The 22,458-nt window shown below is 62.3% G+C and overlaps 2 protein-coding genes and 1 non-coding gene across 3 annotated transcripts; 2 read left to right on the top strand and 1 right to left on the bottom strand.

Annotated features, from left to right (window-relative positions):
- The first annotated feature begins 84 nt into the window (after positions 1 to 84).
- VARS2 (valyl-tRNA synthetase 2, mitochondrial) lies at positions 85 to 10,623 on the top strand. The gene is made up of 30 exons (XM_051854872.3): positions 85 to 237; positions 680 to 911; positions 1,014 to 1,095; positions 1,192 to 1,292; positions 1,555 to 1,676; positions 1,758 to 1,824; positions 1,913 to 2,010; positions 2,573 to 2,654; positions 2,790 to 2,909; positions 3,273 to 3,384; positions 3,777 to 3,865; positions 4,666 to 4,756; positions 4,977 to 5,104; positions 5,214 to 5,317; positions 5,440 to 5,521; positions 5,759 to 5,835; positions 5,924 to 5,999; positions 6,243 to 6,348; positions 6,478 to 6,548; positions 6,673 to 6,798; positions 6,955 to 7,059; positions 7,186 to 7,254; positions 7,336 to 7,414; positions 7,555 to 7,682; positions 7,797 to 7,949; positions 8,671 to 8,877; positions 9,564 to 9,675; positions 9,774 to 9,949; positions 10,103 to 10,231; positions 10,317 to 10,623. The coding sequence occupies exons 2-30, from the start codon at positions 708 to 710 to the stop codon at positions 10,416 to 10,418; spliced, it is 3,198 nt and encodes a 1,065-aa protein (XP_051710832.3). The 5' UTR covers positions 85 to 237; positions 680 to 707; the 3' UTR covers positions 10,419 to 10,623.
- A 3,083-nt stretch (positions 10,624 to 13,706) lies between these two features.
- On the bottom strand, positions 13,707 to 14,606 carry SFTA2 (surfactant associated 2). The gene is made up of 3 exons (XM_008262695.5): positions 14,377 to 14,606; positions 14,038 to 14,126; positions 13,707 to 13,925 (listed from the first exon to the last, which is right to left on the bottom strand). Exons 1-3 carry the CDS (start codon positions 14,561 to 14,563, stop codon positions 13,839 to 13,841), a joined length of 363 nt encoding a protein of 120 aa, XP_008260917.4. The 5' UTR covers positions 14,564 to 14,606; the 3' UTR covers positions 13,707 to 13,838.
- A 2,649-nt stretch (positions 14,607 to 17,255) lies between these two features.
- LOC108177416 (uncharacterized) lies at positions 17,256 to 21,188 on the top strand. The gene is made up of 4 exons (XR_016234706.1): positions 17,256 to 17,458; positions 18,110 to 18,232; positions 19,513 to 19,613; positions 20,697 to 21,188. It is a non-coding gene; the product is annotated as an uncharacterized LOC108177416 (transcript).
- Positions 21,189 to 22,458: the final 1,270 nt, after the last annotated feature.

Here is a 22,458-nt window from a genome sequence, read left to right as displayed (position 1 = left end):
CTCTGCAAGCCTTCGCCTGTTCCCGGCGGCGAACTCGCTCCTCTCGCGCCGGCAGCCATTGGACGCGGCGGCGGCGGGGGGTGGGGCCGAGGGAGTGGCCGCGCACGCGCAGTGCGTGAGGGGCGGGCGGTCTCTGCGCGCAGCGTGATCGCCGGCCTGCTTCCAGGGCCGGCTTCGCTGGTGCCCCGCGTCCCTGCCGCCGCCGCGGGGCGCCCTGGGATAGCGGCGGGGTCGCTGGTGAGCGCGCGCCGGGGCGGCCCGGGGGAGGTGGGAGGGGCTGCGGGGCCGGGGCTCACGGGGAGGGGTGGCCGGGCCGCGCGGGCCGGGGACGCTGCGGGCGGAGACCGCGGTGGGCCCCCTAGGGCGGCTTGTAGGCGCTGCTGGCCATCGTCTCCCCGAATCCCCGAGTCTTGCCCCTCCGCCATGTCGCAGAGAGGCGTGGGCGCGGGGAGAGAGACTCAGACCTTGCCCGACACGAGCCCGGGTCTCCGGGGGCCAGGCCGCTGGCCCTGTCTATACCACGCGCTCTCGTCCACCGGCGGGAGGCGTGGTGTTGGAAAATACTTAGGAAAACTGGTGCGAGCGCGAGGCTTGCAGTGAGGGCTGGGGGCGTGGCCCGGGGGCTGTGCCGCTCCCCGACTCCCGCACCCTCTTCACGTGCGCCGTCTCTCCGGAACAGATCTTGACCCCTCTCCAGACAACTCCCGATGCCTCATTTGCCTCTGGCCTCTCTGAGACCCTCGTTCTGGGGTCTGAGGCCCCCACGGGGCCTCCGCAGCCTCCATCCCCTTTCTACACAGTCAGAGCCCCATCATGGACCTCCCGTCTCCCGGAGGAACCGAGAGGCCAAACAGAAGCGCCTGCGGGAGAGGCAGGCGGCGCTGGAGGCCGGGACAGCCGGGAAGGGCCAGGTTAGGGGTGGAGCACCTTGACCCCAGGCCCCTGAGAGGGGTGGGAGGGGGCTAGAGGAGGCTGGGCCGGGATTCCAAGCCCCTCCTGCTGCCTCCTTTCAGTCACCTGCAGAACCCAGGAAGGCCTGGAGCCCTAAGGAGGTGGTGCTGTATGAAGTCCCTACGGAGCCCGGGGAGAAGAAAGGTAACGGTGGCGTGCAGATTCGGCTCTCCCGCTGTCGCCAAGGTGCAGCCGGGAAGGAAGTTCAGGAGGTAGTGGAGCTCTCCTCTGCTTCCACAGATGTGTCGGGGCCCCTGCCTGCTGCCTACAGCCCTCGCTACGTCGAGGCTGCCTGGTACTCGTGGTGGGAGCGAGAGGGCTTCTTCAAACCAGAATATCAGGTGAATACCTGGGAGGGAGTGGTGCTCAGTGGTCCCTGAGCAGGACAGGAGCCTCTGAGTCCCGCTCGCCCCGTCCAGCTTGTCTGCTTCAAGCCTGTGGTGTCCTGCAGATTTCCCTTGGTAGGTTCCTCCTCCCTTCCCCGTCTTTCCTGTTAGCTGCAGGGCAGTTCTCTAAGATGCTGTCTGCCTTGAAGACGCCAGAGGGTGCTGTTCCCCCAGCGAACGGCCACCCTCTCTTGCCTTTGCCTCTGCCTCCTCCTAGGCCCAGATGCCCCAGACCACAGGGGAGACGTTTTCCATGTGTATCCCGCCCCCCAATGTCACTGGGTCCCTGCACATCGGCCACGCACTCACGGTGGCCATAGAGGATGCCCTCGTGCGCTGGTGAGAGGGGCGTTCCCGGAGGGGCTGTGGACCGTGGGCGGATGGGTGCCCAGGGCTCAGGCCAGGATGCTTCTGTTGCAGGCACCGCATGCGAGGGGATCGGGTGCTCTGGGTCCCTGGCTCCGATCACGCAGGAATTGCTACACAAGTAGGCCCTGTCCCCGCTCCCTTCTCGGGTGAAGACGGTCTCTTCCCCGCAGAGGAGCCTCATTCTGTACCTGCTCCTGATCCTGCAGGCTGTGGTGGAGAAGCGGCTGTGGACGGAGCGGGGAGTGAGGAGACACGAGCTGGGCCGGGAGGACTTCCTCAAGGCCGTGTGGCAGTGGAAGGCAGCGTGAGTGCCAGGCAGGGCTGCAGGGGCTGGGATGCCAGGCTGGGGCCCTGCTTCCCGTCGCTTACTCTCTTACCTTAGAGTTCTCAGCTCGTCCCAGGGCGGCCCCACCCTCCCTGGGGACAGACGCGCTGGAGCCCCTTAGCACGTGGTGGTGTCTGCAGGCCTCGTACGAGTGTGTGTGCACGCTGCGTGTCAGAATGTCTGCTCCTGTATGTGTGCGTACACGTGGACGCCTTTTCCTCTGCTCATCCCTTTCCCTCGCCTGGACTTCAGTGTCCTCACCTCCCCTGCTTGCGCATTCCCACCTGCCAGTCCCCGTGTGATCACCTCCGTGCCCCCACGCCGTGCTCGCCTGGCGCCTTCTCCACGCTGCTTTCTTGGACTTGCACGTTGGCTGCCGCCGCGCAGGGGATCCTGTGGGTGCTTACGCCTCTCTCGGTGTCACAGAAAGCCCCCTCCTGGGTCTGTCTCCATTAGCTTTATTTTTGACAGCGCCTGGCACTGCTGGGGGCATGGCCGGGCCCGGGGCTTGGGAGATGCTGACAGGGCTGTCTGGGCACAGGAAAGGTGGCGAGATCTGTGAGCAGCTGCGTGCTCTGGGCGCCTCCCTGGACTGGGACCGAGAGTGCTTTACCATGGATGCCGTGAGTGTCCCACACGTGTCCCTGGGGGTTGTGGGTGTTTGGAGGTCTTCAGACGTGGGAGCTGGGGACGCCTGGGTCCCGGGATGGGCAATGGGCTGAGGAGGGCTTTTGAGGTGGACACTCAGGTCATTCCAGGGCTTCTCGGTGGCTGTGACCGAAGCTTTCGTGCGGCTCTACGAGGCAGGGTTGCTGTACCGAGGCCGTCAGCTCGTCAACTGGTCGTGCGCCTTACGATCAGCCATCTCTGATATTGAGGTGAGACGGGGAGAGGAGCAGGTGGTAAGAACTCTCAGGCCGGGTCATGGAGCGGTTAAGATTCCACGGGCGGACTGCTTGGATTTGAACCTGAGTGCTGCCACCCACGGCCGAGTGGCTTTGGGCCGGCTGTTCAGTCTGTTTGAGCCTCAGCTTCCTTGGTCCGTAAGTTAGAGATGATGGCTCGCATGTGTCCGTTCCTGACTGTGTCTGAGTGCCTACGGAACACTTGCTCTTCTGGTGGGGTGGGGGAGGGGCGGCGGTGGAGGTGGCTCCTGAGCGATCCGGATGTGACCAGTGCAGATGTGGCTGTGAGCTTTGCAGAGAGGCTGCTGCGTCACCCGGCCTCTCTGACCCCTCCAGGTGGACAGCCGGGCCTTGCCTGGCCGCACCGAGCTGCAGCTGCCCGGCTGCCCCAGCCCTGTGTCTTTTGGCCTGCTCTTTTCTGTTGCCTTCCCCGTGGATGGAGAACCTGGTGAGTGAGGCTCGCCCGGGCGGCCGCTGTTGATTGGCACCTGTCTGTGTCCCATGGGAACCTTGGCAGCGGGTGTGAGGTCCTGGGCACTTAGCTTGGGTGTCCCGGGAGAGGCAGGAACGACACACCTGGTCGGCGCCCTTTGGGAGCTTAGTGTAGTTCTGCAGGCGTGTGCTACCCGGGAGAGACGGCCGGTGCTAGCCCGTGTGCTCTGGGCACCCAGCAGAGTTCTCCTTCTGTGCTTGTCCTGTGCGTGTCATCTAGGCGTTCCTTGGCACCGCTGCCTCTCGGGCCTCTGGTCATGAGCTTCAGGAAAGCCCGAGTCACCCGAGGGCCTGCTCCGTCCTGCGAGGGTGGTGGCCGGCCCTGAGCACCTGAATGTTTCTCTCCAGACGCCGAGGTTGTGGTGGGAACCACGAGGCCGGAGACGTTGCCCGGAGACGTGGCCGTGGCTGTTCATCCCGACGACTCCCGATACACAGTAAACACAGAGCGGGCTCCCCGTGACCATCGTCCCCAACTCCTAACTTCTACCCTGCCAGCTCCTGCTCTCCCGCTTCTGCATTTTCCTGAGGCCTTCTGCGTCTCGGCTCTGCCTCTGGCTCTGATGCTGCTCCCTCCTCTTCCTGGTGACTCTCTAGCTCAGTGGGTAACCAGCTGTGACCCGTACACCAGACCCAGCCCGGTGCCTGCTTCTGAGTGAGCTGTGCTCATTAGTTTGTGCCATCTACGGCTGCTGTTATCTATGTAATCTTTTTGACTTTTAATTCCATTAATGATTGCTTCGTTCATTCAAAAGGCAGAGCAACGGGGAGAGAGATTGTTAGATTTTTTGCCTTCACCTGGTTCACTCCTCAGATGGCTACAATAGCCGGGGCCGGGCCAGGCTGAAGCCAGGAACTCGATTCGGGTCTCCCACATGAGTGACAAGGACCCAAGCACCTAGGCCCTCCTCTGCTGCCTTCCCAGGTGCATTAGCAGGGAGCTGGATTGGAAGTGGGGCAGGTGTTGAGAGCGCTGGCGGAACCCGCGGAGCCCCACTCACCTGTTCTCTTTAACTGGTGTGGTAGCAGAGTGGAGTAATTACGCGGAGGCTGGATTTGTCTCTTGGTCCCAAAGCCTGAAATATTTCCCTTCTGGCCCCTTAAGGAAAATTTTACTGATCCGATTGTAGCTCTTTACCTTCCGGTTTCTACCTCCTGTACCCAGGGTTCTCACACCCCAGCCCAGACCTCTCACCCCCCACACAGGCTGGCCCTGAGCCTTCTTCCCTCCCTCCAGCACCTGCACGGGCGACGGCTTCGTCACCCCTTGACCGGAGAGCTTCTGCCGCTCATCACCGACCCTGCGGTTCAGCCGCACGTGGGCACCGGTGAGTGCAGGTCAGGCGCTGGCGGGGGGAGAAAGTGTGCACGGAGAGGGGGGGAACTGGGAGGAGGAGGAGAGGGTGGGAGGATGTCTGAGCAGGTAGTGGGGCAGGAAGGGAGGCAGAGACAGAGGAGAGGGGCGTGGAGGGGTGGGCCATGAGCACGCATCGGGAACTGCACACGCCAGGCTCAGTTCCCGCGCTCATCACCGGTGTGCTTCCCCAGGGGCAGTGAAGGTGACGCCAGCCCACAGTCCCGCCGACACCGAGATGGGCGCCCGGCATGGCTTGAGCGCCCCGAGTGTCATCGCGGAGGACGGGACCATGACCCCCCTCTGCGGGGACTGGCTGCAGGTGGTACCCGCCTGAGAGCTGCCCCACCCTTTGGGGGAGGGGCGCCTCTGCCCTCCTCCCCTCTCCCACATGAGGCCTTCATCTCAGCAACTGCCACTTCCTCTCCAAGGGTCTTCACCGCTTCGTGGCCCGGGAAAAGATTGTGTGTGCGCTGCGGGAGCGGGGCCTGCTCCGCGGCCTCCAGAGCCACGCCATGGTGCTGCCCATCTGCAGGTACCCCCCCCCACCCTGAAGAGAATGGCGCAGCCTCGGAGTGGCAGTGGGAAGGGAGTGCAAGCCCCGGGGGGAGGCACAGGGCCTGGGGGAGCTCCAGGCCCAGCGCGTCCCCCTTTCAGCCGGTCCGGGGACGTGGTGGAATACCTGCTCAAGAGCCAGTGGTTTGTCCGCTGCCGGGAGATGGCCGACCGAGCTGCCAAGGTGAGGCTGCCTGCAGGAAGGCCCCTGGGAACTGGAGTGGAGAAGCTGGGGAAGCTGAGGGGAGCTGTGGGGGCGGGGACAGGCTGCCTCGGCCCCCCCACTCAAGCCCAGACTCTTCTCAGGAGGCTTGGGAGTCCCTTTCTGAGTCTTACGGCCGCCTCAGAGGCTGCCCGTCCCAGCGCCAGCGGGTGGGTGGCTGCGGGAAGGGAAGCCTGGCTGAAGGCCCTCTCCCTGCAGGCCGTGGAGTCCGGGGCCCTGGAGCTCTGGCCTGCCTTCCACCGGAAGAACTGGCAGCACTGGTTTGCCCACATCGGGTAAGGGTGGAGGGAGCGGCCATGGAGATGGGGTGGTGGTGGGGGAATCCCTGGTCACGCCGAGGTGTCACGGCTGTCCTCCCGGCAGGGACTGGTGTGTCTCCCGGCAGCTGTGGTGGGGCCATCAGATTCCAGCCTACCAGGTCATGGAGGAGCACCCCAGGGTCAGTAGGAGGAAGCTGGCGGGAGGGCTGGTGGCTGGGCTCAGCGGGAGGGCCTCCACCCTTTCCTTTTGGAGCTGCCCTTGGTGCTCTGTTATGTAACCTGGGTGACTGCGGGGCGGAGCCCGAGGGGCTGCAGCTCACCAACCCCACCCAGGGGCTGCCATGCTGAGACCATGTGCAAGCCAGCGGGCGCCTACCCCTGGTGGTTCGGTCTCCTCACTGCCTAACCTGTGGCTTTTGCAGGGTGACGGGCAGGACTGTTGGGTGGTCGGGCGGTCAGAGGCCGAGGCCAGAGCGCTGGCAGCAGCCCTGACCGGGAGACCGGGTGCGGAGCTGACTCTGGAGAGGGGTGAGTGCCTGGGTCTTTGAGGGGCGCGGATACTGAGCTGGGGGGAGCTAGGGCTGGAGCGGAAGGTGAGCTCGCTGGGCCCTGCGCATCCGAGGTCCAGCCGTCCCCCTTGCCTGCTGTCTTTCCCAGACCCTGATGTCCTGGACACGTGGTTCTCTTCGGCGCTCTTCCCCTTTTCTGCCCTGGGCTGGCCCCAGGAGGTGAGTGGGCCGGGAGGGAGAGCCTGGAGGTGGGGTGAAGAGGGAGGAGGAGGGCTGGGCCCCTGAGGCTCAGGAAGAGCTGAGGCTGGGGCTCGGCCTCTGACCGCCTGTCTCTTCCTTCCAGACCCCAGACCTGGCTCGCTTCTACCCCCTGTCGCTTCTGGAAACGGGCAGTGACCTTCTGCTGTTCTGGGTGGGCCGCATGGTCATGCTGGGCACTCAGCTCACAGGGCAGCTCCCCTTCAGCAAGGTGCCAGCCCCGCCTCCCGGCTTCCTACACTGGGGTTCTGATTCCCTTCCCACCCTAACCCCTTCCTGTATGGAAGCCCGAGAACCCAAGGGACCCTCCAAGGCACGGCTTGCCCAGCCCCCTCAGCTGACCCCGTTCTTGCCCCCCCCCCCCCAGGTGCTTCTTCACTCCATGGTTCGGGACAGGCAGGGCCGGAAGATGAGCAAGTCCCTGGGGAATGTGCTGGACCCACGGGACATCATCAGCGGAGTGGGGCTGCAGGTGAGGACCAGGGCTCTGGCTTGAGAGGTGGGGGCGTGTAGGGAGAGGAGCAGGCTGGGGGACAGCCCGTGACCCTCGTGGAGGCGGGGCGCCCGCCGGGGCCAGTGACTTCCTTCCCAACCCCAGGTGCTGCAGGAGAAGCTGAGAGATGGGAACTTGGACCCCGGGGAGCTGGCCTTTGCAGCCGCAGCGCAGGTGGGGCTGCCCCTCCTCTGGAACCCCGGTGTAGGCCCTGTGGCTGCCTAAGCGCTGCCACCCTTCTTCGTCTGGTTGCAGAAAAAGGACTTCCCTCACGGGATCCCCGAGTGTGGGACGGATGCCCTGCGCTTCACGCTGTGTTCCCACGGGGGCCTGGGTAAGCTCCCCTGAGAGGTGCGGGGGGGGGGGGGCAGGGCAGGGGGAGCCGAGGCCGCCCCCTGTTGTGCAGGGGTCGCAGCGGGAGCCCGGACTTCCCATGCCGCCGCCCATGCACAGACCCCCTGCTCTCCCCTTCAGGGGGCGACTTGCACCTGTCTGTCTCTGAGGTCCTGAGCTGCCGCCATTTCTGCAACAAGATCTGGAACGCCCTGCGCTTTATCCTCAATGTCCTGGGGGAGAAATTCACCCCCCAGCCCGTGGAGGAGGTAACAGGAAAGCTGGGGGCTGGAGGGGCGGGTGATCGTAGGCCTGTGGGCTGGAGAAGGGAGGCAGGGGCGGGGGCGTCGGGCCCCTCAGCGCTGCCGCCCGCCCTGCCACAGCTGTGCCCCTCCTCGCCCATGGACGCCTGGATCCTGAGCCGCCTCGCCGGCGCCGCACAGGAGTGTGAGCGCGGCTTCCTCACGCGGGAGCTCTCGCTCGCCACCCGCGCCCTGCACCACTTCTGGCTCCACAGCCTCTGCGACGTCTACCTCGTAAGTGGGTGTTTCCGCCTCGGTCCGCTGCTTCCAGCTCGCCTTGAAATGGGGCCCTGGGCAGAGCGCGCCTGAGTGCTCCACAGTGACTGTGTGTGCGCGCAAGCGCGATCAGGAAAAGACCGGTGACGTCTCAGTCCCCTCTTCCAGGCACTGTTGGCTCCCCGTCACCTGGGGAGATGGGGGACGGGCTTCTGGAAAGCAGTGCGACAGCGTCAGGTTGGAAGGCACCGTCGGGATGGGTGCTGTGCGGGGCCTGCCGAGGAGAGAGCAGCGCTCTGGAGAGCAGGGCTTCTCACACGGGCCTGCGGCAGAATCACCCAGAGGGACCATCGCTGGCGACTGCCCCCCCCCCCCCCCGCCAGGGCAGCCCAGGCAGCCCTGAGAACGTTCACTTCTTGTCCCTGGTGACCTGGATGCCACTGGCTCTGGGCCGTCGCCTTGGCTTACCGGATCTCCATCATATTAAAAACCCTGTCCCCTTTGATAAGTAAAACATACGCGTTTTTCCTAAATTGCACATGCCTCTGGAAATCTGATTCTCACTTCCCTCTGGGTGTCGCTGCCCCAAACTTTCCCTCCTGGTGTGTTGGGGGTGTGTTGTCCATTCCCTCCCTCTAGGACCTGCCCCCTGGACCTGGCGCACCACACTGGCAGGGCAGCCACGCAAGGGGAAAGGGTGTGGCCGTGGCCCCCTCTGACCGGCTGGCTCTCTCTTTAGGAGGCCGTGAAGCCCCTACTGTCACACTCGCCCCGGCCGCAGGGGCCCCCTCAGGTCCTGTTCTCCTGCGCTGACCTGGGGCTCCGCCTCCTCGCCCCGCTAATGCCCTTCCTGGCCGAGGAGCTCTGGCAGAGGCTGCCCCCCAGGCCTGGCGGCCCGCCTGCCCCCAGCATCTCCGTGGCCCCCTACCCCAGTGGCCACAGCCTGGTGAGTGATGCGCACCATACATGGGGCAGGGCTGCGGGTGGAGGGTCTGGGGCTGGGAGGTCGTTGTCTGGTGGTTTGTGCCCTGCTGTCAGCCAGCGGGAGGGCGGGGTGCTCCTGCAGGGTCGCTGGGGTCACTCCAGGGCCTTGGGGGCAGTGTCAGCCGAGGGGTCTCCATTGCTACAGTGGTGCTTAGCGCCTGTGTGACTGCCTCGGTTTGTCCCGTCTGCAAACAGGGAGCAGTGGGAGTCCGTGTCATGGCTGCGACAGGTCAGGGGAATTAGTAGCAGGGTGCCCCAGAAATCTCAGTGTGGCTTTGATCCCTGCAGGATACACACTGTCAAGGCTCCCTAGTGTTATTGGGAGTTACAACTGTTGACCTTTCTTTTATACTTACTTGGCTTGGTGAATTTGGAATGATACATTTTAAATTTGAATTTAGTGTGGTTGTCAGACTGTGTTCGGTCAGAGCAACTGAGCAGACAGCCACTGCCGCACACCAAACCTGCTTAGAGGACTCCCTGACCCTCCCGTGTGGCCATGGCCCTTGGTTGCCCCTGGTGTGTGGGTCGAGGACTGACCGTGGCCCCGAGGAGGCGGGGGATGGGCCGAGGGCAGGGCCAGGAGAATGGCCACCATGTCTCCCAGGAGCCCCTTGGCCAACTCTGGGCCCGTCCCCCTGCCCCCAGGAGCACTGGCGCCAGCCCGAGCTAGAGCGGCGCTTCTCCCACGTCCAGGAGGCCGTGCAGGCGCTCCGGGGGCTCCGTGCCACGTACCAGCTCACCAAAGCCCGGCCCCGAGGTGAGGCGGGTCCCCGCCCCTGGCTGCCTGCAGGAAGGAGGGGGTACAGGGGAGGCGGGTGCCAGTGCCAGGCCCTGACACTTTGCCTGCCTTCCCAGTGCTGCTGCACAGCTCGGAGCCTGAAGAGCGGGGCCTCTTCCAGGCCTTCCTGGAGCCCCTGGGCACCCTGGCTCACTGTGGAGCCGTAGCCCTCCTGCCCCCAGGTGCCGCAGCTCCCTCTGGCTGGGCCCAGGCCCCTCTTGGTGACACCGTTCAGGTCTACATGGAGCTGCAGGTGACCCAGGGGACTAGGGTGTGCGGTGGGGGGAGGGGGCACTGGGAAGAAAGGGTGGGGCAGGGTCTGCGAGGGCGGAGGAGGGGCCTTCCGATGGCCAGGAGAGGCCTGGGTGGGCTTCAGCTGTCCCAGCCTCTGCCTGGTCTTCCCTAGGGCCTGGTAGACCCTGGGGCCCATCTACCTCTGCTGGCCGCCCGAAGGCACAAGCTGCAGAAACAGCTTGATGGCCTCACAGCCCGGACCCCATCAGAAGGGGAGGCAGAGACCCAGAGGCAGCAACGGGTGAGGCTTGGGGAGGCCACCCTGGGAGCTGACTCCCGCGGGAATGGGGCTTACAGGGTGCTCACCTGCTTCTCGCCTCCCCCAGCTTTCTTCCCTCCGGTTGGAACTGGCGAAGCTGGACCAGGCGGCCTCTCACCTCCGGCAGCTGATGCCAGAGACGCCCAGCTCCCGGAGCGCTGGGCCCTAAGTCACCTCCCAGACCTGCCCTCGGGGGCAGACGGATTTGTCCACTGCCGGGGGACCTCACAGACTGTGGTCCTGTCTCCTCATCTTGTGAACGGGAAGCAGGCTGCCGGGTCAGGGTGGCCGTGAGCTCCCTGAGCTGTCGCGTCCCTGCCCAGCCTCTCCTAAGTGCAGGAGTGAGGAGAGTCAGATAAAACTTTGAAAACCTCCATCATGTCTGCCTGTGGTCCTTTTATCCCCTCTGCTCAGCCGTGACCCCTGTGCCTCTGTGGGTCTTCCCCTGGGAGCCTGGCCCAGGGGAACAGGAGGCTGCCTCTTAGCTTCAGGCCCTCGGCCGCGCGGGGTGTGGTGCTGGGCTGTGCCTGCCCCGTGGCAGGAAGGAAGTGCTTTCTAGTGAGGCTGGGCATGGGCGCGTGACCCGGGCTCCACCTGCTTCTGGGATTTGCTGACGATGCCCCAGTGCTGCAGGCGCTTCTGCCTCTGTTGCTCACCGGACCGAAGCTTCTCTGCTTCCCATCCCCGTCCCCGTCCCCGTCCCCGTCCCCGGAGGTGCTGAGAGAAGCAGGGACTCCCTCCACGAGGAGGACTCCCTCCACGAGGAGGACTCCCTCCATGAGGAGGACTCTGGGCGGGCGCACCGGACTTGTGTGCTGTGCCGCCATCTGTGCACCTGAGATCTGAGTGCCAGAGACGCCGCCCAGCTCCCGACGGAGCTGCACACTCGCCTCCCTGCCCCAAACACCTCGTCTCACTCTGGTGGCGTTCAGGGGCTGACCTCGCCGTGCCCAAGTTAACATCCTGTCCAGAGCTCTCAGTAGCTCTTCTGGATGGAGCCACCCTGGACTGGGTTCCCCGTGTCCTGGGGGTCAATGCCATTTAATCCTACCAGGGGCCTCTCGAGGTGGGTGTCAGCTCCAATAGAGATTGAGAAAGAAGCTCGGAGAGGTAGCAGCTGGGATTTACCCAATTTCACTTGGTAAATGAGGTGCAGGATCTTTCTGGCAGCTGTAACGGAACTTCGGAGATAATGCTCTTAGATACGATGTGTTGCTTTGTTTGGCTGGGCATAAGCAGTGCAAGGCTCTGAGTAGTGGGCCCCCATGCACACCCCCTTAATCCCTCTGGGCCCAAGATCTGTAGCTCTGGCCACCCTGTCTGCAGTCCCACGTAGAAGGAGGAGGAGAGGAAAGGGAGTGGACAATTCTCCCCCAAGGTCAACAGGTATTTCTAGAACACTTGCTATGTGCTGTGCCCTGTTCCAGACACTTGGATTCATCAGTGATTGAAACAGAGCTCTCTGCCTTCTGCCCCTGTGGTACTTTCATTCTTGCAAGGTGCTCAGAAATAACCTACAAATAAATAAACGACATACAGTCGTCCCCCCCCCCCCATATCCGCAGGACCTCCATGGGTACTAGATCTTTAGACACGTACATAAAGTGGCATAGCATTTGCCTATGGCCTGCTTACGTCTTCCTGTATAGATATAAAGTTAAAAAATTAAAATTTATTTTTGCTTGAGAAGCAGAAAGAGAGATGGAGAGAGAGATCTTCCATTCGCTGGTTCATTCCTCAAATGCCCACAATAGCCGGGGTTGGGCCAGGCTGAAGCCAGGAGCCTGGAACTTAGTAGGCATCTCCTTTGTGGTGGCAGGGACCCACGTTCTGGTCAGATCACCTCGAGATCACTGACTAGTGCCGAGTGAGGGGAGTTCAGCTGGGTTAGTAAGGAAACAGTGACAAGCTGTACATGTTCAGTACAGTCTTTTTTTCCCCTAATATTTTCCATCCATGGTTGCTACAATCTGTAGGTGCAGAAAACGCTGAGGGCCAGGTCACAACTGCTGAGGGGAAAAGAAGGGTAGAACAGTGTAAGGGAACTTGACAGGGGGGGTAGGGGGCAGGTTGTGGTATCTAACAGGGGTCAGGGGAGAACCCATTGTAAAAAGATGAGGTTTAATCAGGCCGATGTGGTGGCGTGGTAGGCTAAGCCTTGGTCTGCAGTGCCGGCATCTCATATGGGTACCAGTTTGTGTCCTGGCTGCTCCTCTTCCGATCCAGCTCTCTGGCGTGGCCTGGGAAAGCAGTGGAAGATGGCCCAAATGCTTGGGCCCCTGCACCCATGTGGGAGACCCAGATCCTGGCTTCAGATTGGCCCAGCTCTGGTTGTCACAGCCATTTGGGGAGTGAACCAGTGGATAGAAGACCTTTCTCTCTGTCTCTCCCTCTGTCTGTAACTCTGCCTCTCAAATGAACAAATGAAATTAAAAAGAAAAAAGGAGGGTTAAGCAAAGGCTGCAGGAGGCGCAGAAGTAGCCAGCTACTGTCTGGGAGGAGAGCTGCCTGTAGAGCGAGGCTGAGATGGAACAGCAAGCAGGCCGGTGTGGGTGGCCGAGGGAGGGAGGGAGGGATGGGGAAGATGTAAGGGTGAGGAGTGGAGGGGGGATGGGGAGGCTCCTCTAGGACTGTGCTAAGATGATCGTTTAAAGAAAATGAAACGTTGAGTGCCTTAGCCACACTGCCCACACCCAGCGTCCGATGGCCACGTGTGGCCAGCACAGTTACAAAGTCTTCCCATCATCACGGAAAGTTCCATCGGAAGGCACTCGTTTAAGACCCTGTAGCTGGTTTAAGGACTTGGGCTTCTGTCCCCTGCAAGGGAAGCTCTTTTCCTTCCTAGGCAGCTGCACTTCTTTCTACTTGCTTCCTGCCACCCACAGCCTAATCACGTGGCCACACCTAGCTGCAAGGGAGGCTGGGACATGCAATGGGCCATGTGCTCAGCGGGAACTTAGAAGGCTATCCAAAAGGAAGAGAATGGCGCTCAGGGGACTGATGAGCCCCTAGCTCTGCCAGCCCCCAGCTCTGGTGAAACCCAAAGCATGAGTCTTGGTAGACAGTTCTTTGAGAAAAGAATCTGGAAACGACCCCGTAGTGATCTCAGGCCTTGAGATCTAGGAACCAGGGTGAGGAGCAGTCAGTTCTCTGCTCCCCCAGCCTCGTGGGGATCCAGGCATCCAGTCCTCAACTTGTCTGGAGGTCTAGAGAGCTTGACCTGTGGCTGTCACCCACCCATTTGTTTCCCTGGGGGCTCCCGGCTACCTGTCCTCAGGGCTAATGAGCAGTCTCCCACGTTCTTGTCCACTTTCTGTGCTCCCCCTTGTCTTCAGGGGCGTGCCTAATGAACCCTCGCTCCCTCCACTTCTCTGAAGGAATAGCCTGTAACTTCGTGCGGTGGTGGTGGTCGCTGAGGGGGTCTGGTAGGCAGGGGTAGGTGCCGCGGAGAACAGAAGGCGATGGATTATAGCAGCAGCAGGTCACTGGTTCTGCAGGTTTATTGGCACTCAGGAGGGCAAGGACCTGATGGAACACAGGGCCGGGGCTCCCACACCTTGGCTGAGAGGGGCACAGGCTCTGGGGGCACTCAGGTTCTGCAGATGGTGTGGCGAGGGGGTCCTGCGTGATGGAGGGTGATGTTGGTCCCCGGTGGGAGCCGGAGGAGGAGGCAGAGCTGGCAACAGAGAGGCTGGTGGGTGAAGTGCTGGCTGGCTCCCCGCTCCCACCCTGGGCCGGCCCTGACGTGGAGACACGCGGCCCCGTGCCCTCCCCTCCCGCAGAACTACCTCCTCAAGCCGTGCGGGGAAGCCGGAGCCGTAGGAGCCGTTTGCCAGGGAAGACTCTTTCAGTTTCAGCCGCAAAGTCAGACCTGGGCCTGGGACACAAAAGTGCAGCTTAACACCCGGCGATCGGGGCTGGGTTCCCCCAGGGCCCCAGGAACTGTCCTGCCCCAGGTTCACTGCACCCCCCGCCAGTCCCGCTGCCTCCGCAGCCCCTGGGCAGCACCGCTCAGATGCAGGGGTGCAGCGGCGAATCCTCAGGAGCACAGCCCTGGAGCGCCTCCCGCTCCCTTCTCTGGCCTCTCCTTGCTCTGAGGACCCAGGCGTGCCCCCTCCAGCCCTCACCCGTTCCGTCAGCGCTGCTGAGGAGGCTCAGGAGGAGGAAGAGGGGCAGCCCGCGCGCCATGGTGGCCACCTTCCTTCTCGGTGAGCCCAGAGAGATCGGAAGCCTGGGTGGCCAGGCTTTCTCCTCCCCATCGGTCCTTAGCAGAGGAGTCTGGGGGAACTGGTGGGGGTCGGGGCGCGGGGCCATGGCGGGCAACCGGACTTTCAGGTTCTCCCAGGCTGGTTTTGAGTGCAGGGAGAGAGCTGTTTGCTGGGCTCTTGGGGAAAGTAAAGGGGGCCCCCTCTGTTTACTCAATTCTGTGTCCACCCTTCTCCAAGGCACTCCAAGAGGGGTGGTGCCTGGTCCTGTGGGGAGGGAAGCAGAAAGAGAAGTGGGGACCAGGGAGGGGTCCTGCCCACTGGCGTTTGGACCCCACCCAGGCCTGGGCCTCTTGTGGCTCTTTGGGGATTAATTATTAACTGCTATTAATTTTCAGCATTCTTGCCACCCAAGGGCTCAGGAATGTGGGCCCAAAAGGGAGGGGTGCTTTACACCAAACCCAGGTGTCGTGGCCTCCCCCACCCCCACCCCAGCCTCAGTGGCTCTCCAGGCGACAGAGCTGGCTTGTGGGCGCTTTCATCTTTGCCTACTTCGCCACACAGGTGCAGGCCTGGGTTTCATTCACTCTCCTGGGCCCCTGCCCGGCACGCACACTCCCTACACGTGGGCAAGCTCAGAGCGAGTCTGGGACCCATTGAGTTGTTTGCTGCCCAGAGAGGGTCAGCCGCACAGACACAGGAACCCAGCCTCAGGATGCCACATGGGTGTTCAGCAGAGGGTCCCTCGGTTCCCGAGAGCTGCTTGATGGAGCCCCCCACCCCCACCCCCGGGACCTGCACCACTTCCTCCCTCTTCCCTGAGCACCGTCTCCCTCCCCCAGACCCAGTGACACTGAATGAGGAGGGAGGGACCCCGGCAGTGGTGGGGTGGGGTCGTCGAGGAGGGGTACCAGGCAAGTCAGGGAGAGAAACCAAAAGCAAAGGCAGGGAGTTGGGGGCAGCACCTGCAGCCTGGATGTCAAGTGAGACGACTGGAGAGCCCCAGGCTTGGCTAAGAGGACAGGGAGGCCACAGTGGTGGGGAGAATGGGCCAGAAGCGCTGCAGAGCCAGGAGGCCGAGGCAGGGTGAGGGCAGCGGCTGGCCTATGAGAACAGTGGGAGCTCCCCCACCTGTTTCCTCGCTGGCGCCGCCCACTCTGTAACCATGGCCGCTGCAGCCATGTGCCAGGCTCCTTACCAATGGGACTTCCGCTACTGCCCAGGAAGACCCTTCAGGTCCCTTCACAAGTACAGAAATGCAGATGTGGCCAGCACCGGCCCGAGAACACACAGCCCTGCGCAGAGCTTTGGGCATCTGGGAGTCTGCACTGTCCTCGAGCCCTCTTCTGCCCTCACCACTCCCTGCCAAGGAAGGAAAGCTTTGTGGGCTGCAGCGTCCAGGTAGGAGATTGGCTTGGGCGTCCAGCACCCCCTGTCCAGCCCCAGCTCTCCTGTAGCTCAGGTGCACAGACTTCAGGCCTGACCATCTCCCCCCAAGCCCAGCTCCAAATGCTGCTTCCTCAAGGGCCCGCATGTCCCAGTCCCCAGCGGTTGTCTTAGCAGAAGGACGATCTTGGGGGAGGACAGCAGGGTCTCTCTGTTCCGAGCACTGGCTCAGACCCGGGGAGTGGGGCCCCTGTCCGAGAAAAGCCCAAGGGCCAGGTGGGGGAGTCCTCAGACTCTTACTCATTCTCCTCGCTGGTGCTTCCTGGGATCAGGCTGGGACAGCTTAATCCCTGAGGACGGCTTGGTGGCCTCTCCCTGGGGATGGCGATCCTCTTGTTGATGGAAGCCCTGGCACGCCTGGCTTTCCCGGGACTCGTAATAGGCTCCGGACCCTTTAAAAAGCTGGGGCGATGAGCCTGGCCAGGCACATCCGCCAGCACCATGGACGCCACGCTAGTGCTGCTCCTGGGCCTGCAGGCCTTGGCTGTACACGGTCAGACGTGGGCTCGGACGGGAGGTCTGGGGTGGGGATGAGGACGTGGCACCCGGGGAGACAGTCGGCTCTTGTAACCCCATGCTGTTTTTTCTTCTTTGCCAACAGCACAACTGATCCCAGGGGAGAACTTTGATGCAGTATCTGGACACCTTCCCTCCGTCTCTGGGGGTCTCCCCTCCATCTCTGGGGGTGTCCCCTCCGTCTCTGGGGGCCTCCCTTCTGTCTCTGGGGGTCTCCCTTCCACCTCTGGGAGTGTCTCCTCCATCTCTGGGGATCTCCCCTCTGCCTCTGGGGGTCTCCCCTCCACCTCTGGGAGTGTCTCCTCCATCTCTGGGGGTCTCCCCTCTGTCTCTGGGGGTGTCCCCTCCATCTCTGGGGGTCTCCCCGTCTCTGGGGGTGTCCCCTCCATCTCTGGAGGTCTCTCCTCTGCCTCTGGGGGTGTCCCCTCCATCTCTGGGGGTCTCCCCTCTGCCTCTGGGGGTCTCCCTTCCACCTCTGGGAGTGTCTCCTCCGTCTCTGGGGATCTCCCCTCCGTCTCTGGAGGTCTCCCCTCTGTCTCTGGGAGCCTCCCCACTGTGTCTGGAGGTCTCCCCTCCGCATCTGGGGGTCTCCCCTCCGTCTCTGGGGGCCTCCCCTCTGTCTCTGGAGGTCTCCCCTCCATCTCTGGGGGCCTCCCCTCTGTCTCTGGGGGTGTCCCCTCCGTCTCTGGGGGTGTTCCCTCCGTCTCTGGGGGTCTCCCCTCCACCTCTGGGGGCCTCCCCTCCGTCTCTGGAGGTCTCCCCTCCACCTCTGGGGGCCTCCCCTCTTTCTCTGGAGGTCTCCCCTCTGTCTCTGGGAGCCTCCCCACTGTCTCTGGGGGTCTCCCTTCTGTCTCTGGGGGTGTCCCCTCCGTCTCTGGGAGCCTCCCCTCTGTCTCTGGGAGCCTCCCCACTGTCTCTGGGGGTCTCCCCTCTGTCTCTGGAGGTCTCCCCTCCATCTCTGGGAGCCTCCCCACTGTGTCTGGGGGTCTCCCCTCCATCTCTGGAAGCTTCCCAACAGTTTCTCCCCCCTCCGTGGCACCAGGTGAGATTTCTGTCGCCCTGTCTGTCTCCAGAGAGCCGTGGGGCCCGTAGCTCAGGTCGGGGCTGCCTGTGCCAAGTGAGAGCCCTGAAGTTTCCTGGGTGTCACCGGGCGGCTTCCTCGCGTGGCTGCCCAAGGGTCCCTCCTTCTGGTTTTCAGTCGATTGACCTTTGTTCCCACCTGAGGTTTTTTTTCTTTCTTTTTTTGCCTACTTTGAGGTCATGACAATATTCCCCATTCCAGGAACTTCATCCACTTAGCTTCTGACTCATCCTAGGTTCTGTGTGTGCAGTGAGGCAGAGGTCAAAGTGCACTTTCCCCCCTTATAGATATCCTGTTAGGCCAGACCCGTTTATTTCAAAGACCCAAGGACCTTCCTGGTGTGGGTCCCGTTCTGGGCTGCGATCTCTGCTTCTGTTTGTCAGCTCTCCCCGGTGCCCGGCGCTTGGCGGCTACCTGGGAGCCAGCCTGCGGTCTGAGGCTGGGCGCCCTCCACTTTTGCCTTTCCTTCACATCGTCTTGGCTAAGCTCAGGCCTTCGGTTTTCAGGGAATCCGTTCATCAGTTTCTACCAAGAACTCACTGGGCCTTGGCTGTGATTCCCCCTTGCTCTGGTGTGCGTCTCTTCCAGCCACTTCCCTCTCTGCCCTCCTAGGAACTATCTCCCCCATCACGGCCCCTGGCGGTGCTCTGACAGTGCCTGGGACATCTGGATCCAATGTGGCTGGGCCAGCTACGGGAGTGCCCACCTCCTCCCCCGGGCTCAGCCCCGGGACAGGTGAGGTGCTCTTCGGTTCAGGCCTTGCTTAGTGATGGGGACACGCCGTGAGAACCCTGTAGGTGATTCCATCGTTGTAAGACTTGTCTTAGAGTGGCTTGCACGAGGCTGGATGGGGTAGGGCAATCCCTCGACGTGACCTCCGGATGCAGCTGGAGACGTGCGGGTGGAGGGCTGCTCCCGGGGTGACGGGACATGGTGTTCTACATCAAACTTCCTTCTTACGAGTAGGAGCGCCCTTTACGATAATGACAGAAAGCATAGCACAGTAAATGTCTAGACCGGTCCCTTAGCCATTGACCATCACTGTCAAGTGCTGGGTCCCGTGCGTAGCTGTATGTACTGTGCTTTCACGCAAGTGTCTACCCCGGCGTCACCACCGTGGAATGCCCAGTGCTGTGATGTTATGACAGGCCCACAAGGTTGCTGAGGTGACAGGAGTGTTCCTGGTAATCTCAGAGGACCACCCTCGTGCCTAGGGCCCACCATCACCCAAGATGCCATCATGTGACCCGGCACGTGTTTGTGTGGTCATTTACCAGGGAGATGGTGGAAGGGCCGGTTCTCTTCTGCTCTCCATCACCCTCCCCTGCCCCTGGGAGGGCTACAGGGGCAGTCATGCTTCCAAAAGTGGCTTGGGTCTTTGGGAGGTGTCTCTGTGTCTTAAGGGGGTTGTGCTGGCCTCTTGGGCTGGTCAGACCAACAGCCAGATGTCTGGTACCAGATCACCTCCTCGAATGGTTTTCATCTTTCTCTTGGTGGCCCAATCCGTCTGTCCAGAGCAGGAGGCATCCCCTCCAGAGCAGGCCCTGCCCCACTTCTCCCTTTGCCTGCTCCAACCCCCTACTCATTCCTGGTGGGAGGAAGTGGGCATGGCTCTCCCCAGGCGGAAAGTGCGGGAAGCTGGAACAGCAGGTTCTGGTTCTCCCTAGGGACCAGAACCAGGGAGGATCGTGGGAGGAGGACTGGGGCTCAGGGGTGCCCCCAGGAGCCTTCACAGTGCAGAGGCATCGCAGAAGGAGACAGGTGCACAGTGGAGCCTGAGCTCAGAGAGAGGAGGGCTGTGGGTGTCAGAGGAGTTGGGGTCCAGGAGTTGGAGAGGAGGTGACTGGGTCTCCGCGGAGATCCTACTCTCCAGGGGATGGGACAAGCGCAGAGAGATGAGGACTTAGAGCCACAGGGACAGCAGAGTCGCAGGAAGACAGTCGTGGCGGTCCGTGGGGCCGTGGGGGGCAGGAGACGTCACTGCCCCGCCCACCCGTCCCCCCTTTGCTCCTCAGCCCTGAAGCCTCAGAAGGGCTCCGTCCCAGACTGGGCCATCGTGCTGATCACTATCACGCTGGTGGCCGCAATCGTCAGCCTGATGTATGGAGTCAAGATGGTGAGTGAAGCTGATGCCCAAATCTGTGGGTCCCCGAGGCCCGCGGGGGTGGCCCTGGGCCCCTAGGACTCTGAGGAAGGCAGGGCTCGGGGCGGCAGCCACAGCCAGCGGTGCTGAGTGACAGGGAGTAGCGGGGTGGGGGGGGAGCCCCGTGTGACTGGCTGAGGGACTTGGGCCTGGAGGGGATGGTGAGCTGCCTCTGGGAGAGGGGCCGGGGCTGGGCAGCCTGCGAACCTGATGGAGCTCGCTCGGGGCGAGGCAGGGTCAGGCCTTGGAGTCCCGGCTCTGCCATGAGGACTGTGTGGCCTGGTACAAGTTACTTAATCTCTCTGTGCTCAGGGTCTCTATTAACAGGGATAACGAGAGCGCACACAGCACTTGGTTTGTGCTAGGAGCCGTGTAGGTCACAGGTCACGGCAGCTGTGCGTCCGGGGAGATGGCAGGATCCCTCATGTCACAGACAGGGCCGCCGAGGCCTGGATGAAACGCAAAGGGTGACGCCTGCCTCACAGGGCTGTTGGAGGCTCCTGCAGCCTCCCGCGTGTAGAGCACTCCAGGAGCGGCGCTGAGACCCTGGGTGGCTGGGGCTGGGGCTGGGGCTGGGGCAGTAGTCCACGGCACCAGTGTAAATAGGGAAACCATCAGAGAGATTCTCCTGTGCCGGCTTGGGGACAGCCGCGCATGGCGCCGGGAAGAGGCACAGCAACAGTAAGAATGGGCGTTCTCCAAGGGTCCGAAGGCAGAACTGCATCAGGTGCCTCTGGCCACAGTGGCGATAACCCGGGTGAGGCTGACCCAGGGCTGGACTGACAGCGGTGGGCAGATGTGTGCAGAAGTCCTTCGCATGAGGCTGCAATGGCCTCTGGGAAGGCACGTGGTTCTGGAAAAGTCTTTGTGGGCGTCCTGTTACGCACCCATGGACGAAAACCCTTCCTTCATAACCTCCCTGCTTGATTTTTTGGTGACGGTTGACGCAAGGGACTCCATGTTGATTCTGACAATTTTCACAGTGGAGGAGCTGAGGGCTGGGCAGTGGGGTCCCGGCCCCCTTGCTCAACCCGTCCTCAACGTCTTGTCTCACAGGCCTGCCAGCTCCGGAGGGAAGTGAACATGGGCTGCGGCTGCACTTCCGTGACCCCTTACAGCTGTCACCAGGAGGCCAGCAGGCAGCACTACTCTGTCAAGTGAAGGGGCGGGACCAGGACAACCACGCACCCCTACCCCTTTGGTCCTCCTCTGCTGTCAGACCCGTCTCCAGGTCCACCTATCCCATTCACCCTGGCTGAGGCCATTTCCTGAGGGTGGATTCTGGGGGTCACCGCCTCCCCCACCCCACCCCTGCCAGGTGTCCCCCACCGAAGGTGTAAGGAGAATCCCCACTCCCGGAGAAGCCCCTTAGCTGAGGAAGCTTCTCTTGGCCACAGGAGCAAGAAGGGGGGTTCCCCTTCACACCCCCTCCATAGTGAGCCCCACAGGACCCTCTGATTCATTCCCATCAGGCAGATGGAGGAATCCCCCAAGACCACCCCGGGATGGTGGTGGACACAATTCCTGCTTAATAAACTGGTACCCTCCCTCGCCACAGTCTCCCGGCTGCTATGTGTTTGCCCGGCGCAGGGCTTCCTCATTGGTCTGGTCCCTGCCACTCACCAGTTGAGTGACCTTGGGAAAGTCGCTTCCCCACTCTACGGCTTGCTTGTCCTCACCCTTGAGGTGAGGAGGGCACTGCCAGCCTCAGGCTGGGCCTCCTGGGTGAGGCGCGTAGCACATTCTTCAGCTCCCAAAATGCGCACACCTCTGTGGTCAGCGGGGCTGCTTCCTGGCCGGGCCCTCCGCCTCCCGCTCAGACGAAACAGCCTCTGCTGGCTCTCAGAGACCAGTCTGGGTCTCCACCTGCTCCCAGCTCCGTCCACCCTGGGTGCCGGGCCCTCTGGGTAGAGTTGTGGCTGCAAAAGGCGGGGTGGGGGAGGCGGGGGGAGTAGCATGCTCATTCACAAACACTTATTCCAGGGGCAGGCGTTTGGTGCAGCGGTTGGAGAGGCCTGCATTCCATATCCGAGTGCTGGTTCCAGTCCTGGCTGTGCCCCTGATTCCAGCTCCCTGCTCATGTGCACCTTGGGAGGCACAAGGGGTAGATGATGGCTCAAGGGGTTGGGTCCCTGCCACCCACATGGGAGACCCAGATTACCTTCTGGACTCCCGGCTTGGTCTGCTCCCGGCTGGGCCATGGCAGGCATTCAGGGAGTGAACCAGCACATGGGAGCGCTCCTTCGCCCTCTCCTTCTCTCTCAAATAAATAACTCAAAATAATTCTTACAAAAGCTTATGCCAAAGTGGAGATTTGCACCTGTGACGGGACCGGCATCCTGGGCTGTCACTGTCGGTTGAGGAGGCTGTTCTGGGCATTCTAGGGGTTAGCAGCACCCCTGGCCTCCATCCACCAGATGCCAAGAGCACCCCCCTGGAAGGTGTGACAAGAAGGTCTCCAGAAACTTCCAGGTTTCCCTTGGGGAGCTACAATTGCCCTCCCCTGTAGACAGCCATTGTCCTGGGGGCCTAGGTCCCTGGGGAGAGGCTGGGGCTAGGGGGTAGAGGAGCTGTCAGGAAGCCCTGGGCACCGGTGGAGTTGCAGGGGAAGGCCTGCCTCTGCCTCAGTTTCCTCGTCCTGCAGGACGCCATGCCTGGTAGGCAGCATGTCCGGTTCTGAGGAGTCAGGTCTTGGCCTGACTCTGTGGAGTCTCATTAATCTCCCATCAATTGCATTAATGAGCACTTGGCCTCTTCCCACCCATTCCAGCCCTGCCTAGGGCTTAGGGACAAGTTACACCAAGCGATGAGAGCAAGC

This window comes from Oryctolagus cuniculus, chromosome 5, assembly GCF_051225735.1.
Source record: "Oryctolagus cuniculus isolate XC-2025 breed Fujian yellow rabbit chromosome 5, ASM5122573v1, whole genome shotgun sequence".
NCBI lineage: Eukaryota > Metazoa > Chordata > Mammalia > Lagomorpha > Leporidae > Oryctolagus > Oryctolagus cuniculus.
This window is presented reverse-complemented; position numbering and strand designations above follow the sequence as displayed.

Excerpts from the sequence above, each read along its gene's own strand:
- VARS2 (XM_051854872.3), top strand. The coding sequence starts at position 708 with ATGCCTCATTTGCCTCTGGCCTCTCTGAGACCCTCGTTCTGGGGTCTG. Across the intron at positions 1,825-1,912 it reads ACGCAGGAATTGCTACACAA|GCTGTGGTGGAGAAGCGGCT; the intron begins GTAGGCCCTGTC and ends CTGATCCTGCAG. Across the intron at positions 5,836-5,923 it reads CACTGGTTTGCCCACATCGG|GGACTGGTGTGTCTCCCGGC; the intron begins GTAAGGGTGGAG and ends TCCTCCCGGCAG.
- SFTA2 (XM_008262695.5), bottom strand. The coding sequence starts at position 14,563 with ATGGCCCCGCGCCCCGACCCCCACCAGTTCCCCCAGACTCCTCTGCTA. Across the intron at positions 14,127-14,376 it reads CAGCAGCGCTGACGGAACGG|GCCCAGGTCTGACTTTGCGG; the intron begins GTGAGGGCTGGA and ends TTTGTGTCCCAG. Across the intron at positions 13,926-14,037 it reads TCCCCGCACGGCTTGAGGAG|CTCTGCCTCCTCCTCCGGCT; the intron begins GTAGTTCTGCGG and ends CTCTGTTGCCAG.